Source organism: Lethenteron reissneri, chromosome 48, assembly GCF_015708825.2.
Source record: "Lethenteron reissneri isolate LAM-NWPU_2019-01 chromosome 48, ASM1570882v1, whole genome shotgun sequence".
Classification (NCBI taxonomy): domain Eukaryota; kingdom Metazoa; phylum Chordata; class Hyperoartia; order Petromyzontiformes; family Petromyzontidae; genus Lethenteron; species Lethenteron reissneri.
The window spans coordinates 6,734,069-6,751,237 of NC_083826.1; the positions used below are offsets into that span (position 1 = coordinate 6,734,069).

At 45.8% G+C, this 17,169-nt stretch overlaps 1 protein-coding gene across 1 annotated transcript in view; it reads right to left on the bottom strand.

The window, feature by feature from the left end:
* Positions 1–17,169, bottom strand: part of LOC133354672 (astrotactin-2-like) — a 484,322-nt gene that overhangs the window by 79,663 nt on the left and 387,490 nt on the right. Inside the window, exon 15 of the mRNA XM_061571710.1 lies at positions 12,902–13,026. Coding sequence (XP_061427694.1) covers positions 12,902–13,026 — 125 coding nt within the window. The remainder of the gene's footprint in view (positions 1–12,901; positions 13,027–17,169) is intronic.

Consider the following 17,169-nt stretch of genomic DNA (forward strand, 5'->3'; position numbering starts at 1 on the left):
CTCCAACACACCGGTGTGCTGTACGAGTAACGAATTGGCACGTTTTGTTTACGTGACAAACCTTACTAGTTGGCTGTGTCGGGTGGTGGTTAATGTACGTTGACCTCTTGCACCGTACGTAGCCAACCGTTTTAATCAAAGGTGCGGGCGAAGGACAACAAACTAAACACAAAAAAGCAGTTTTCAATCTAGATTTAAAAGTGCACAGCTCCAGTGGCTTCCTAATATCGGAAGAGCGTTCCAGACGGCCGCAAAAACGCATCTGACCGTCTTTGTTCAATGGCCAGCCAAAAAGCTGCGAGCATGACCGTAGCTTGCGTGACGCTTTGTTTCCTTGACGAGAACGAGATCACCAAGGTGTTGTGGTCCAGCAAGGTATTGCGATTCGATACCACGGCGCGCGTGTGATCATGCGATAGAACTAAAGGGTGACCCTCTGTGCGTCGACACGCTTCCTCGAACACCGCATTCGCAAAGGGCCTCAGGAGTCCGATGAGCCGGGGCTACAGAGTTTGTTTGCGGTCAGAAGAATGTTCCCTGCCGTAATCGGCAACTATTTTTTTTTGTTACGTGGCATTTAAACTACGTATATATATGAGCAAAACGAAGGTCATGTGCAACAAATTGTGAGTCATCTGTTGGAGAGATATAATTGGAAAAACACACTGAAGAATGTGTTCCTGAGGCAGTTATTGAAGAAGCAATATCAAAGATGAAATGAAAAGGCGGATGAGAGCAGAGTGGAGTGCTTTTGGAAAGCCGACGTTGAGAATGAAAAAACAACAAACCAATGGGGGCCTAAAGAAGAGATATGTAATCATGCGGTATGGTCGAGAAACAACATGGTCAATAATTGTAGGGGAGGGAAGAAAGAACAAAAACGGAAATGTGATCAAGGAAATGTGAAAAAGTGCATGCAGGGAATTACATTCGGAGAGGAACACGTGGTATAGAGAGCATACACAGCCTAGTGACATCATTCAACCTATTAACACATTAAATACACATGCATTAGAGTTGCTACAGTTGGAAGCACGCAGTTTATCCGCATGAGGCCAGAGTCTATAAATGCTCGTAAAATCCAGCAGTTGGACTTTGTGTGGTGCCATTAGGAATACACTTTTTGGCCCATGCGCGCACCGCAATTTTCTGCGCGATACAATTTTTTGTTCAGCAAGGCGCAGCCATAAATACGTGATGCAGCAACGGTGCTTATTGGTCAACTGCCAAGCAGAATGAAGACCTTGCGGACGCTCGGGTTATGGCCCCGTTTCGGTCAATTTGGTCATCGGCAAGCACATGGGAATCGACGGGCACGCCAGAGCACTGACGTCGGATCAATGTGCCAAGTGACTTTTTTTTTACTCAGACAGGAGGCATCACACGAGAGCCATCGGACATCGATCTGCGAGCCGGTTTGTGTGAAGCCCTATGCACGAGCGCTGGCAATCTGTGGGGGGAGAAAACGTAAAGCGTTTATGCCACTTGGTCGGTGTGAACGGTAGTTTGTGTCGGTGGGTCGGGGGAGGTACTTAAGCGAGGCACTGTTCACGGCAGAGAGCGATGTTCCCCCAAACAAAGAAGATCATTTCATTCCAGTTTGCCGAAACCGCACAAAAGCGAGCCACCGCCGCGTCCGTCGCGACCGCGCGCTTCTGCCGGGAGAGCCGCCGGTGGCGGCAATGCTCCATGAAATGCGCGACGCAAAGAAACGCGCCCGAGGGAACACGTCGTCAATTTGCGATACTCGACTATCGTCTTCGAACCGACGTGGGCAAGCCCGACGTTAGGTCGCGGTGGCTTTGCACGGCATTTGCAAATCACAACGAACGCTCTCGCTTAACGCGAGCATCACCGTCGTCGCGTGCTCTCGCCAATACATCTCTCGCCGTCCTCTTGGTTTTTTTTTTTCCCGGAACATTCCGTAACCGATGAAAATTAGTGTCGAAAGAAAGCGTCAAACCCACCGGTGGATGAAGGCTTACCCCACACGACGGATCAGCCATCGGGTTTGTTTAGCCATACTTCACCACGCCGGACAGTGTGGGTTGTGGCCCAGGATCAGTTCAGAGAGCACTCGCCACCGATGGCAGTCGAGACCAAGGATGGAACTCATGTGGCCAGTTTCAAAGCACAGGTTGATAACCACTGCCCCACCGCTCTCCACAGGCAATTAGATAATGCATGTATGTAGAACTTCTGTCGCACCGTACGTAGCCAACCGTGCTAATTGGAGGTGAGGGGGATGGACGACAAACGCCAAAAGCAGTTGCAAAGAAATGAGGTTTAAATCTCAATTTGAAAGTGCATAGTTTTGGTGAATTCCTAACAAAAAAATTCCCCTTTACAGACACAGCACCGATTGACACATGGCTGTAAGTTACTATAAATAAGATAATCGGCCTGAAATTAACTGTATTTGTGCATATCTCTTTTCAGACTCAATTACACCATCAACGTTGTTAAAGACAGTTTTGTAATAGTCTCCCAAAACACGCAGATCTTTATTGTTCACTTGATATCCATGACACGCTCTCCTAATCTTCATGTCGTGACAGCTTGTAACACAATCCAACACACTGCCATTATGAATTAAACTGCTAATTGTTAGTGTTTAATTTTCTCCAATTACAAACGCCAACAATGTAAACATCTCTACTTAATGCAACAGACCTGTCAGTATTATCTTTGTGAGTGTACGAAAAATAAAGCGTTCGATGGACAATTAAAAAGTACAATTAATTTCACTTGGCATTAATTTTAAAACTCTTAAGGATGATGCCATGATGTAATGGTGAGCACACTGGACTTCACACCTAGAGATGGCTGGATCATCAGTTGAAACAATAGGGCAACGATGTTGAATCCTCCCACCTCTGTGTACACAGCAGGGGCGGTTTCTTCATTAGGGCGATTGGGCGACGCACCACCAATGTCATTCAACCACAGAGTCACGCTAGCCGTCACTGTGCCTCTGGATATAGTCCAATCAGCGTCATGCTACGTTCTGTGGAGTACCGCCTCTTTTTGGGCGATTTCCCTCCAGCTGAGAATCACCCCGAGTGGTCCCATAGACTTATATTCAAAGATGTTTTTTTTCGAACGGGGGCGCTGCAATGCATTCTCTATGGCTTCCGGGAGGGCTCGCCCTAACGTGCTTACGTCATCATACGTGCTTACGTCATCATACGTAAGCACGTTTCATCCAACAATATAATTTGTTGCCACCTAGTGGAATCTTTAATAAAATAAACTTGGGTGGTTTGTTTTAATAGTGAGTATAGAAACAAACAAGATGTATTGTAAGAGTCACTTTATTTTTCATTAATATTAAAGAAGTGAAGTTGCCTTTACATGCTTAAGCTGTTAATTTATCCATTGCATGGGTGGACCTTATCCTTATCAATCATCCAGACATTTGCCCCCCCTGAGAGATTTTGCAGGAACCGCCACTGGTACACAGAAGTAAAAAATAGGTCAAGTAAACCCCAGTTAGTGGATCGGCAGGTCGGTTGTCGTCGAATAAAGTGCTTGTTCTCCCACCTCCTCCAAGACATCTTGGCCAGAGTGGAAGAGTAGGCCAAACGCCATTTGAAGGCCCTCTCATTTTAGAGCTTTTTCTCTAGAGCAACAAGCAAATGCAGGGCTGTACATTTGCAGTTTAATGAGGTAGTTCGTCTCTGATCGCCCAGAAGGCTGCGCCGTGAAGGTGCGCGTTCCATAATGTGCCAAAAATTGTCCCTTTGTAGAAAAACTACGCGACGCCGAACAACGCGTTGTGTGAAAAACGCGCTCAGCGACGCTTAGCGTACTCGACTGGGGACTGTACATCACAATCACCTCCCACCTACTGGCAGGACCCTCCTGAGAGCGAGTTCATGAGATTCAGTGCGATTTTCTTGGGTCGCAATAATAATAATTCCATTTCACCCCTAAAGGTCGTACAGGGACTCCTCTACTTAGCAGTCGGCTGTGTCGGGTGGTGGCGGGTTTTAACGACACATTTATATATTTACGCGATCTAACCCAAAAAAAACCTGCATTATGGATGATATTGGCCGCGAAAGCCTACGTGTTAAACATAACTCTTTGGTTCTTTCGGTAAAGTCACGTAGGTATAAAATAAAATAAACCACGACGTTTCGGGCGCAACACAAGCGTCCATCATCAGGTGGGAAAGCATGGTCTGCTGCTGAGGCAGATTGTTTTAAAAAGTTTGAAATGGGTGTAGCTCAAGGGTGTAGCTTTCCCACCTGATGACGGACGCTTGTGTTGCGCCCGAAACGTCGTGCTTTATTTTATTTTATACCTACGTGACTTTACCGAAAGAACAAAAGAGCATGGATTCCTGCAGTCACGAAAGCTTCAAATCAAGTGTTAAACATTACTCTCTCCGCCGTTTCGGACAGTGAGGCGGTGCTTTGTGGCTGTTCGCGATCTTCATCATTATTATTGTTAAAGAGTTTTATTGTCCAAAGACCACCCTGAGAGTGAGATCATCTTTGACTACACTCGTTGGTAAGGTGCCAAATTAGGAGATAAGACCACAGGTGGAAATACCCACAAGTTAACCCCACCGCACGTGCCCTGCCCATTGACTAAAGCTTGCAGCGCACCCATTTGTTATTTGTGCTGCTCGGTACACACCAATGCGGTGAGGATGGATTTTAGAAAGATATTTTTTCTCCCCCCCCCCCCCCCCCGATTGCTTCAACTGCCGCGTCGTCAGAGATTGAGTTGAACCGGCGACCCCCTGGGGTCAGGCGTTGAGTGGCTGCCGAGCGGTACACGATGGCAGTGTCGTCACGTGGTGTGCAGTTTGCGTGCTAAACACGCAATGTCTCGTGTCTTTTTTTTACTTTGGAGAAAGCCAATGTTTCTCCATTCGGAGAGAAGGTAGCGCAAGGCTGTACGGTTTACAGTCAGTTTAACGGGTAGACTTCCATCAGGGGACCAGGCGAAGGAAGACTCCTTCACAATCCCCGGCAAGATCGCCTTGATGAAGCTGTCTGTAATCACCGGCGAAAACGTCGTAGTCAAATTGTAAATGTTGTGGCTTTAATGCAGATTTGAAGTTTTCGTGACTGCAGGGATCCATACTCTTTGGTTATTTCGGTAAAGTCACGTAGGTAGAAAATAAAATAATAAATCACGACGTTTCGGGCGCAACACAAGCGTCCGTCATCAGGTGGGACAACCACAGCAATTTCTTGCTGGGGTTAGGGAAATATCATGCTGTGGTTAGGGTTAGGGTTAGGGCAATGTCATGCTGGGGTTAGGGTTAGGGTGAGGGCAATGTCTTGCTGTGGTTAGGGTGAGGGCAATGTCTTGCTGTGGTTAGGGTTAGGGTGAGGGCAATGTCTTGCTGTGGTTAGGGTTAGGGTGAGGGCAATGTCTTGCTGTGGTTAGGGTTAGGGTGAGGGCAATGTCTTGCTGTGGTTAGGGTGAGGGCAATGTCTTGCTGTGGTTAGGGTTAGGGTTAGGGCAATGTCATGCTGTGGTTAGGGTTAGGGTGAGGGCAATGTCTTGCTGTGGTTAGGGTTAGGGTGAGGGCAATGTCTTGCTGTGGTTGTCCCACCTGATGACGGATGCTTGTGTTGCACCCGAAACGTCGTAATTTCATTTATTTTATACCTACGTGACCTTACCGAAAGAACCAAAGAGTTGTGGCTTTACTCTCCAATACCAACGGTGTACCGACGTCGTTATTATTTGGCTTCGTTTCGTTGACGTGACGAACCTCACTAATTGGCCGTGTCGGGTGGCGGTGGGTTCAACGGCACATTTATACTTACGCATTCTAACCCCCTTCCCCCCATCCCAAAAAAAAAGAAAACCCCTCAATATTCTGGGTAAGGTGTACAGCGTCGCTGTGTCCCAGCAGCATGTGTGTGCGCGACCCGCCGAGAAACGCGAGGGTGGTGCCTGTGGACTGTTTATTGCTGCCAAGATCTGCACAAATCCCTCTACGTGTGTTGTACCAACACCCGTTCCTAACACCTGCTCCCCCCCCCCCACCACCACCACCACCACACCTCACCACTTGTTAAACATTGAAATCCACACCTCACGTTGGCCGCATCCAACCGCTAAACTATACCGGGCAGGCGATGGCCTCGGTGATTTAGGCTTGTTTACCTGCAATTCCACGCCATTCATCTGTTCTGTTCTCCTATTCTCCTCTTCCATCTCCCCTTTCTCACGATTCCCTAATACAACCTCGTTAAAGATAAATTTCTGTCAGTTGCAATTTTAAACCTGATGTCTGAGTAGGTTAACTCATTCCGTAAAGGTGACGGATCGCTCAATTCACCCCTTTCTTTCCAAAACGCGAGTTATTTAGCACCTTCAATTCAATATGCAAAGCAGGCATCTCTCTCTCGCTCATCCGTGAATCTTATCTGGCCGCCTTCTGGGATTTTTACAATGAAAGGCTGTGCAAGTTAGCTTCGCTGTCACATTGGCAGTCTCTATTCAGAAGCGAGCATCGTATTAATATGGAAAAAAAAATCCCACTTAAAATATTCCCTCTCCTCCCCCGGCGACAATACGTAAACTCCCGATGCTCCATCTGCACCCCCAATTAGCATGGTTGGCTATGTGGGGTGCGGAAGAAGTCCAACACACATTCAGAAGTACAGTATTGATATCGAAATCTGGGATCTGAGGTCTCCGAACTGGGTTGCTGGAAGTACAAGAGAGGTTTACGGGATTGTGTTTACTATAGCTACTAGGGTTGGCATGTTTTTTTTCTCAATAAGATACGATCTCTAATTTCATGATATGACGGTCATCTCGATGTCAGTTTCTCATAACTTTGTTATGAAATTCTGCCATTGTATTGCAATATTTTACGTGATTTGCTAAACTGCCAAATGCAAATAAAGATCACTTAAACGATCTTCATCTGCAGATGACTCATCATAGGTCTGCCAATAATCGTTCTAATCATTACGGTATCATGTGATGCTTATAACGCACACTCTGTTGGTTATGCAAGAATCAAATAACAACATGAATTATGAAAATGACGGTGTCGTATAATCGTCATGCCATCATTCACTTGAAAAACACAATCACTAATGTGATGGATAATAGCTATGCATTTAAAATGCTACGCATTGATTTCTATTATTTAATAATATTTTTTCTGGAAATTTTCTTTTCTTTTTCACGCGCAACAATAATCGCAATGCGACAATATTTTGCAAAGCTGTCCATACCGATCACCGCGGCCCTTATGTTGCACGGTGTATCGTAGCAGTGCCCTATCCGTGGCAAGACTACTTGGCATGAATGCACAGTTGTGTGCGAGAGTGTGTGAGCCCACGCTTGTGCAAACGCAGAGGAGTATTAAAAGACACTCAATGAGCCGTAATCCCACCGTAACCTTGCAGTGACAACCCACAATTGCTGTGGTTCATGCAGAGTCATTAACAGACAACCGTGAATTCAAATTGGCCCACGGGACGAAAAAAGGCTAATGTTAGTGCACACTTCATGTGGTCGAGAATTTCAATGAAAATGTATTGTGGACGAGAGTGCAGCCTAACAGTCAACAAAACAACGTCAATCTGAAAGGTAATTGCATCGGCGCGGCAAGAATGAAGAATATAAATCTGCAGTAAAGATCAGACTTTGGTGCTATTAATAACAGCTCAATTTCAGTGTGGGGACAATGCCATGGTGCAATGGTTGGAACACTGAATTTGCAATCTGGAGGTCGTCGGTTTGATCTTCTGGCACGGCAGTTGAGACAATGGGCAAGGTTCATAAAATCCACCTCTGTCCACCCAGCAATTTAAATGGGTTCACCACAATTTCGATTTAAAGCTTTTGTGACGACATGGATTCATATTCTTGGTTCTTTCGGTAAAGTCACGTAGAAGGGAAATTATAAAATAATAAAAATATAACATAATACGATAAAATTCTCACGACGTTTCGGGCACAACGCAAGCAGCCGTCCTCAGGTGAAGAACAGGGCTGCCGGGAAGACAGCGTCCTAATGAACACTGCTAAGCCTGGCAGTGTATTTCTAAGCTGAATCGGAGGAGAGAGCCTTGACAAAGGAGTTTACATATCAGAGGAATTTAGCATATTGATGACAAATGCAGATATGGGATTAGTCACTACTTGTGGAATGTGTAGGTGGTGGGGGGTCTCAAAGTCATATTATGCGAGTATATCAATATGCTAAATTCCTTTTATGTAAACTCCTTTGTCAAGGCTCTCTCCTCCTCCGATCCAGCTTAAAAATACACTCCCAAGCTTAGCAGTGTTCATTAGGACGCTGTCTTCCCGACAGCCCTGTTCTTCACCTGAGGACGGCTGCTTGCGTTGTGGCCGAAACGTCGTGAGAATTTTATCTTATAATTGATTATTTTTATTATTTTATAATTTCCCTTCTACGTGTCTTTACCGAAAGAACCAAGAATATCGGCAGGCCGCGCGTGGTAGGATAAAACGTGGATATCCCCACCATTTCCAAGACATCTGAGTGTGGAAGGAGACGGTCAAATGTCATTTAGAGGGCTCCTGTGTTTAGAGCTCCCTCTTGTGGGGGTGAGCAAGCGCCAAAGTCTTGCTTGTGTTTGGCACGTAGATATCCCCCACCCCAGAGGAGGCACGGCGCATGAGATAATTTCTACGCAGTGACCCATGCCCAACAAAGAGCTTTGGACATGCATTAAAATAGCGTGCAAGGAGTTAAGCTTTCGTCTTGGACGTGCTTAATTGTAGTGTGCGAGGAGTTAAGCCCTGGGGTTGTACAATGCCACTTAAGAACTTTCTTCATTTAAAAGTACTTCGTTCATGGCCGGAAAACATTCCGTGTCAAATAAAAAAAGTTCACACTTCTATATCAATTAAAATCTGACACTGTTTGTTACTAGAAAAAAAATGAAAGACCAATTGCTGAAAGCATGTTCACCAAACTGAAACACGCAGGAATCGATGAGTACGGTACTGACTTTTTTTAGTCTGACCTACAAAACGCTGGTCAGAGGTGCTGCAAGATTGCAGTATCGTTTGTGGTGGCCCCCCTGTCGAATTCTAGATTTGAAGCTTTCGTGACTGCAAGAATTCATACTCTTAGGTTTTTTTCGGTAAAGTCACGTAGGTAAAAAATAATAAAAGTAAAAATAATAGAAATTTTATTTCTATTAGTATTTCTTTTATTTTTACTTTTATTATTTATTTTTACCTACGTGACTTTACCGAAAAAACCTAAGAGTATATACGCCTGTCGAATTGTCAGTTGCCTCGAGGTGACCGGGTGGCTCAGAGGTTGAGGGCACAGAGAGTTGGCAGTGCTCAGATCCTGCGCTCTGATCCAGGCAAGGCCCCTGTAATTAAACCGCGTTCTCAAGTGCAGTGATACACCACGGACGTTTTGTTGGGTTAGATCGCGTAAATATAAATGCGTCGTTAAACCTGCCACCACCCGACACAGCCAATTCGTAGGGTTTTTCCAAGTAAACAAAACGTGCCAATTCGTTACTAGTTCAGCATAACGGGGCGTTTGGAGAGTAAACCCATAACAACATTTACATTTTGAGTATGACAACAACTCTGTCTGTTGCCTGATGATGCTGGTTGTAATTACCGGTGAAACGTCACGGTAATCGAATTGTAAATGTTGTGGCTTTACTGCTGCTGCCCCTGATGCTCAACGTTTGGCCGACCATCGAACAACGATGGGTCACTGCATCGTGCGCTTTTAGACGTGCTTCTGCGGCCATCTTGAACCGCTCTTCCTTCCGGTATTAGGAAGCCACTGGAGCTGTGCACTTTTAAAGAATCGAGATGGAAAACTCAATTCTTGAAAACTGTTTTTTGTGTTTCATTTGTTTTCCTTAACCCGCACCTCCGATTAGCACGGTTGGCTATGTGCAGTGCCAAAACGACGTTTCGCCAATGATTACAACTAGCCTGCTGAAGCTAGTTGTAATTACGTATTTTAAAGCTCACATTTGGTGAAACGTTGTACTCAGATTGTAAATGTTGTGGCTTTGCTCTCCAACACACTGGTATGCTGAACTAGTAACAAATTGGCACTTTTTGTGTACGTCAAAAACCTTACTAATTGGCTGTGTCGGGTCGTGGGTGATTTAACAACATTTATATTTATACGATCAAACCCAAAAAGACTAAATTATGAAAAATATTAGTCGCGAGAGCCTACATGTCATCGCAAACACAATCGACTGCATAAAAAAAAAACAATTATCACATTAAATTTAGTACTTCACTCAATTTGATCAATTCCAGATCTCAGAATTAAAATATAATTCTGACCACCATACAACAACCATTACTCTCACATCCAGGGTCGGTGGGAAAGTGCCGACCTCTACCATGTGGACGAGTGGTCACTTTAAGGAATCTCAAAGGTAGCTCTGTGATGTCCACTTCCATGGGCTGCTCTCTAACACAAAATAATGCACTGCCCTGTGGGTGAGCTGAATGGATTTTTCTTCTACTCGTGATATGACATCGATAGCACAACTGGAATAAAATCGGTGGGAAAAAAATATGTAATACCAACAGTCTGATGTTTTAGGGGATATATCCGAGTGGGGCAACACGCCAGCCATCCAGGGGCATACCAGCTCGAAACTCTTGTCCAAATGACACGTGTAAATACCAAGCCAGGTGCCACATTACGTGTACCACATCTCGTCAGACCTCAGAAGCAAAGCAGCTTTTAACCTGGGTTAGTATTTGGATGGCTGGTGGCCACCAGGGCTTGCTAGCTGTTTTGGGCATACAGCTGCGATGTGCTCAGGCGTTTACAGGGTTCAGTGTCTCCTATGACATGCATGGTGGGTTTTCTTCAGGCAGTGTGGATTTTTCCCACGTGAAGCCAAACCATTCATAAATTTAACAAAAATGGCCAAACATCCCAATGCAGGACACTCATGAAAGAGAGTACTGAGACTTGGTCTGGATTTCCTGGGTTAATGAATGGCCTTGCAGTATCATTAGCAATATACATTATTACCTATTATTCAGCGGGAGACTTTTGGTGGATAATTATAAGAATTATCTATTAGATACCCCAAATTATTCCGACCCTATTAGTCAGAGAGGCAATGTTAATATTCAAGCAATTATATAATTGACTATCCCTTTAATGTCTGATTTTTCCTGCCACTTGATTTATACTTACTTGGCTGCTGAACTGATTTCAATCGGAAGGGGGTGAGGTGGGGGGTAAGGGGGGGGTGAAGGGGGGGGGGTGGAGGTGAAGGGGAGGGTTAATTTATGGAACCTTGAATTGACAAGGAGACTTATGGGTAAGCAGAAAGGTGATATTGATATGGGAAGCTTAATGTTGTGTACTGTGAGTGGGTGTTCCTCGCATTCAATCTGGCGGTATTGTGTTCGACCAATAGTTATAGCTTCTAAACAGCCTCCCGGGACATGCTGTTCTTATTGAGCGTCGAGTGCTCTCTGGCCACCGATCGCTCACTCTTGCCGGTATTAACGCGCGGAAGTAGAACTCATTTCCGATTGACTCATTGCTCTGACACGAGCAGTCAGGACCCGGTGCTGGGGAGGTGTTTAACCAGCAGGTTTTCATATTTGAGTTGTTGAGCTGAGCGATTGTTTCAAACTCTCGGATGCGAGTTGTCACCAACTTTGCGTTTTTTTTCTCCTTTTCTCCACCCGTCGCTCTAACTTGTACTTTAACCGAAAAAACTCGACCCATTCGTCACTAACAATGTCGCATTCAAAGGACAAATGCACAACAGAGGATGTCTGAGACAAGGGCCCCTCTCTGCAGCACATACAATATAGAGAAGCCGCAGAGACACGGTGAATGATAATGGTTACACAATTGGGCCCGATGAAAATATTTTTGTAAAAAAAAAAATTGATTCACATTTTTTTTTTATTGGCGCATGAATAGTTACCTAATAGTACCTATTGGGTAACAGACAAAACAATAAAACAAAACTTAATGTGACTAAACAAACTAATTTATATTGAAGGTTACATTTTAAAATGTTGCTGGCACATTTTGTTCTTACGAGGGCAAAGCAGAATGCGCCCCATGATGCATTCCTCGGGCTCAAATATAATTTGACCAAAATAAATGTAACTGCCCTAATTACTGTACGTCTACTTTACTTGTGTGTCACGGCAGGAGAAGAAACCACTGCTCTCGTCATTCATGATTAAAGGCATACAACTGATAAAGCGACTGATGGCATTCGGTCTTAACTATTGAGTAGCTGTTTAAACTGGTACAAAACTGACACCTTTATACAAGGCATCATGTTTGCAATAACCGCAACACAAGCAGTCAAAATGCAAACAAAAATAAACAACTCTGATAATGGTAATGATATCCACTGTCCTTGAAGTTGATTGGTCCACACCCGAGACAGCTTTCCTTTAGCCTAGTCTCCATTAGTGTTGGACCAGATGATGCTAAAAGGCGTACAAGGAAAGCTGTCTCGGGTGTGGACCAATCAACTTCAAGGACAGTGCATATCATTACCATTATCAGAGTTGTTTCTTTTTGTTTGCATTTTGACTGCTTGTGTTGCGGTTATTGCAAACATGATGCCTTGTATAAAGGTGTCAGTTTTGTACCAGTTTAAAAGTTAAAAAGCTACTACTATATTTTGCCACTGGTAAAGGAGGTCTCATAGTATTGAGTAGCTATCGAGTTTGTGGGCAATGCAACGCACTGGGCTCCATATGGCGGAGGGGGGGGGCAAAGCACGGGGCAACGCAGGGGGAGGGGGGGCAATGATCAGCACAGGGGCTGCCCCCATTCATTCCATCCACCAGGACCCATTGCCACCCACGCTAGGCCACCGTATTCATTACAATGACTATATAATTAAGAGGTGGTGAGTCAATTTAGCACGTGTAATGGCATTACCATTAAGCTGTTGCAGGGCAGGGCTGGGGTCAGACAGGTGAGCCTGGCACTGCTGGTCGGGCGGCAAAGGCATCACCTCGAGTCCGTCGGCAAGCTGCGGGAAATCCTTCATGAAGTTGTTCTCCCTGAAAGGAAAGGGGACAGCGGTGGGGGTGGGGGAAGTGGATAGACAACGAGCTGGTAAATATTTCCACGGGTGTCACTCTGGACTCCACCGTCTGTTTTGACAATTTACACCAACAGTCATCTCAAAAGAAACTCCAACAGTTGCCGAACCATCTCGCTCAAGTCACCCTCGGCTATAGATCCCCTTATCTGCCTCCACTCCCTCCTCCACTCGCTAACCACCATCACCAGCAGGACCAGCTACAAGATCTCCTGCCTCCACTCCCTCCTCCACTGGCTTCCCTCCATCACCAGCAGGACCAGCTACAAGATCTCCTGCCTCCACTCCCTCCTCCAATGGCTTCCCTCCATCACCAGCAGGACCAGCTACAAGATCTCCTGCCTCCACTCCCTCCTCCACTGGCTTCCCTCCATCACCAGCTGGGCCAGCTACAAGATCTCCTGCCTCCACTCCCTCCTCCACTGACTTCCCACCATCACCAGCAGGGCCAGCTACAAGATCTCCTGCCTCCACTCCCTCCTCCACTGGCTTCCCTCCATCACCAGCAGGACCAGCTACAAGATCTCCTGCCTCCACTCCCTCCTCCACTGGCTTCCCTCCATCACCAGCTGGGCCAGCTACAACATCTCCTGCCTCCACTCCCTCCTCCACTGGCTTCCAACCATCACCAGCAGGGCCAGCTACAAGATCTCCTGCCTCCACTCCCTCCTCCACTCGCTAACCACCATCACCAGCAGGGTCAGCTACAACATCTCCTGCCTCCACTCCCTCCTCCACTGACTTCCCACCATCACCAGCAGGGCCAGCTACAAGATCGACTGCTGCCTGTGCCACTGCGCCTCTACTTTCAGTCATCCACCGCACCTCTCTCTGCTGCTCACAGGAAAACACTCCCTGAAGCGTGACTTACAACCTACTCTTCTTCCTCTCTACACAGAGGACCGCTGCTGCACATTCGCAGCAGCATTCAATTTACACTGACTTCTAAGAGACACTCGCCTGGCTTTCCAGCGACACTGAGTTTGGCTTTGCGCCTCAGGGTAACGGTCATTTGTGCCTGTAAATGATTGCATGCGTTACAAATTGCATTTTTATTGTTGCATTGTGTACATTGGGGTCGCTTGATCCTCTTTAGCCATGAGTTGTGACTGCGATCACTTACGATTCTTCAAAAAGTAAATATTCTGGAATATTGAGCTGGACTAACCACTTATTTACGTAATTGATTACTCTCCATATAATATTATATTACTCGATAATCAAAAGACGTGAAAAGAGCTGAAAAAAGTCTCACCTCTGTTCCCACGTGTGCCGCTGGACGGGAGGTGATGGGCAGAGCCTAGTGATTTAATCGGCATCACTAGGCTCGTTTCGACCGCCAATTTTAAACGGGCATGAATGAGTCAATCGACAAAGTCGATTACCTTTTAAGTCGATTGCATTTGTATTCGACTGATTGACTTAATCGACGAGTTGTCCCAGCTTGGCTTGCATTGAATCATGACCCTAAACGGTGAGGATTCATCGAATCATGGGGGTAACAAAGTCATTACAGCTCTGCAATGCATGAATGTTGAATTTCCCTCGCACCGTATGTAGCCAACCGTGCTAATCTTAGGTGCGGGAATCTACCGTAGCGGATCTTAAAAAAAACGAATGAGAAAAAATATATTCTTAGACGGGCAATTCACTGCATGTGTTGCGAGGGTCAGCACCTATTTTACTGGGTGAATCGTTAAATCTTTGTATGAAACCGAGTGTACGAAATGGCCATTAATCAGTTTATTAGCCTTCGTTATCAGTTGGTAATCGCATTCCGTTGAACACTGCCAGCGTCGCAAAAGTCTAATTGCTGTTCAGCTGTTGGACATCACATCAGGCCATGCTCCCAGGAGAGGCGTTCATTTTAAGGTATAAACGGAGCCCTTTATCATTGCGCTGTTGTTTTGAAACCGGCAAAAAAAGACAAATGTGTCCACTCTTCCTGCGAGTCTCGACGGCAACGTCAGAGCGTCAAATAAACGAGTTGGGAAGCTTAACACGTGGTAGGCTTTCGCGACCAATATCATGCATAATAGAGGATTTTTGGGGTTAGATCGCGTAAATGTATAAATGTGTCGTTAAAACCTGCCACCACCCGACACAGCCAACTAGTGAGGGTTGTCACGTAAACAGAACGTGCCCAATTCGTCGCTAGTACAGCACTAGTGTGTAGTGTATAGTGTAGTGTACTATACTAGTACAGCACTAGTGTGTAGTGTATAGTGTAGTATACTAGTACAGCACTAGTGTGCAGTGTATAGTGTAGTATATAGTGTAGTGTATAGTGTAGTGTATAGTGTAGTGTATAGTGTAGTGTACTAGTACAGCACTAGTGTGTAGTGTATAGTGTAGTGTACTATACTAGTACAGTACTAGTGTGTAGTGTATAGTGTAGTATACTAGTACAGCACTAGCGTGTAGTGTATAGTGTAGTGTATAGTGTACAATACTAGTACAGCACACCGGTGTGTTGGAGAGCCAAGCCACAACATGTAAATGTGTGCTGTACTAGTGACAAAAATTGGCCACGTTCTGTTTACGTGACAACCCTTACTAGTTGGCTGTGTCGGGTGGTGGTGGGTTTAACGACACATTTATACATTTACGCGATCTAACCCAAAAAGCCTCTATTCTGAGTTGGGAGGCTTTACCCTGAGAGTGACAAACCTCGCCTTGCACATGGCTAACCCACCCCACCGCCCGCTCGCCCTCCTCAACACCAACCAAGACACCACATTGTGTCGTGCCTGAAGGCTAAGAGGATGCTTGCTGCGACAACGATGCTAGCAGTAGTCATAGCAATACAACAACAACTATAAAAAAACAACACATCAGTTAATTTGCATGAACGCTACAGAACCGTCTACCGTAATCTCCAGATTATAAGGTGCTCCTTTAGGAAAGTAAGACCGGAATTTAACTTCTCGCTCGATATCATCAAGAACGCTGTGAGGCTGCTTTTGGCGTAACGGGGGGCTAGGTGAGGGATTATTGGCATAAGCCACTTCCGCACGAGTACAAGGTAACCCCCTATCCACAACAATCCTTTATTATTATTATTATTGACCCCCATATTGCATTCATCATATGAACAGGTTTATTGAAGAACCAAAAAATTGGATGGACTACACGAGGCAAAGACAGATGTGGGTGTGCCCAAATAAATCCCGGTCTGCACTGTTCCGGCTGAAATTATGCAAAACCTTGCCCAGGGTCGATAAATGTCTACAAATATGATCACAAAGACGCAGATGCCCCACATAGCCTAAACAGACTTTTGGGGCAAGTGCTGTTGGAGCCTGTGAAGGACGATCTGGCACACAAGCGGGGTGGGTGTCTCTGCAGTAGCGATATTTACACATCGCACATGGTACTTATTTTTAGGTTGAGTCGACCTCGGGGAGACCCAGGACCGGTTCAGATATTCATTACTGATGTTGGCCGTGAGTGGGAATCAAACTCTAGGTCGCCGGGTTCGTAGAGCGGTGCGTTTACCCGGTACACTACTGTTCCCCACAAACATGGCAGCAAAGACAAAGATCCCCCATATAGCCTGATCACATTTCCAGGGCAAGTGCTGTTAACGAGTAGAACCTATGAAGGCCGGTGCTCTGGCCACAAAGACCAAGATCCCCCGGTATAGCCTACACGCTGTTAGGGCAAGTGCTGTTAGCGAGCACCTATGAAGGCCAGCACGGCACACGAGGGGGTGGGTGGCCAACACCACGCCCGGCCGCCTTTATCTCTCCTGCCGCGATATTTACACATCACACCAGGTACTCATTTGAGGCTGAGTCGACCTAGGGGAGACCCAGGACCGGGTTCAGGTAATCATCACCGGTGCTGGCCGTGAACGGGAATCGAACCTGGGTCTCCAGGTTCATAGCGCTGAGTGCTAACCGCTACATTACCGCTCCCCACATACACAATAACACACATACACACTCACCTGATTTTAATACACACCCAACACTTTTGGTTTAAAAAGACACATGGGGGTGGGGGGGGAGTGCATCATAATCTTGGGAATACGGTAGTATATTTGGTGTCAGTGCTTGAATTGCTGTGCCCACATTGGAATTATCAGCGTGTTTATGTA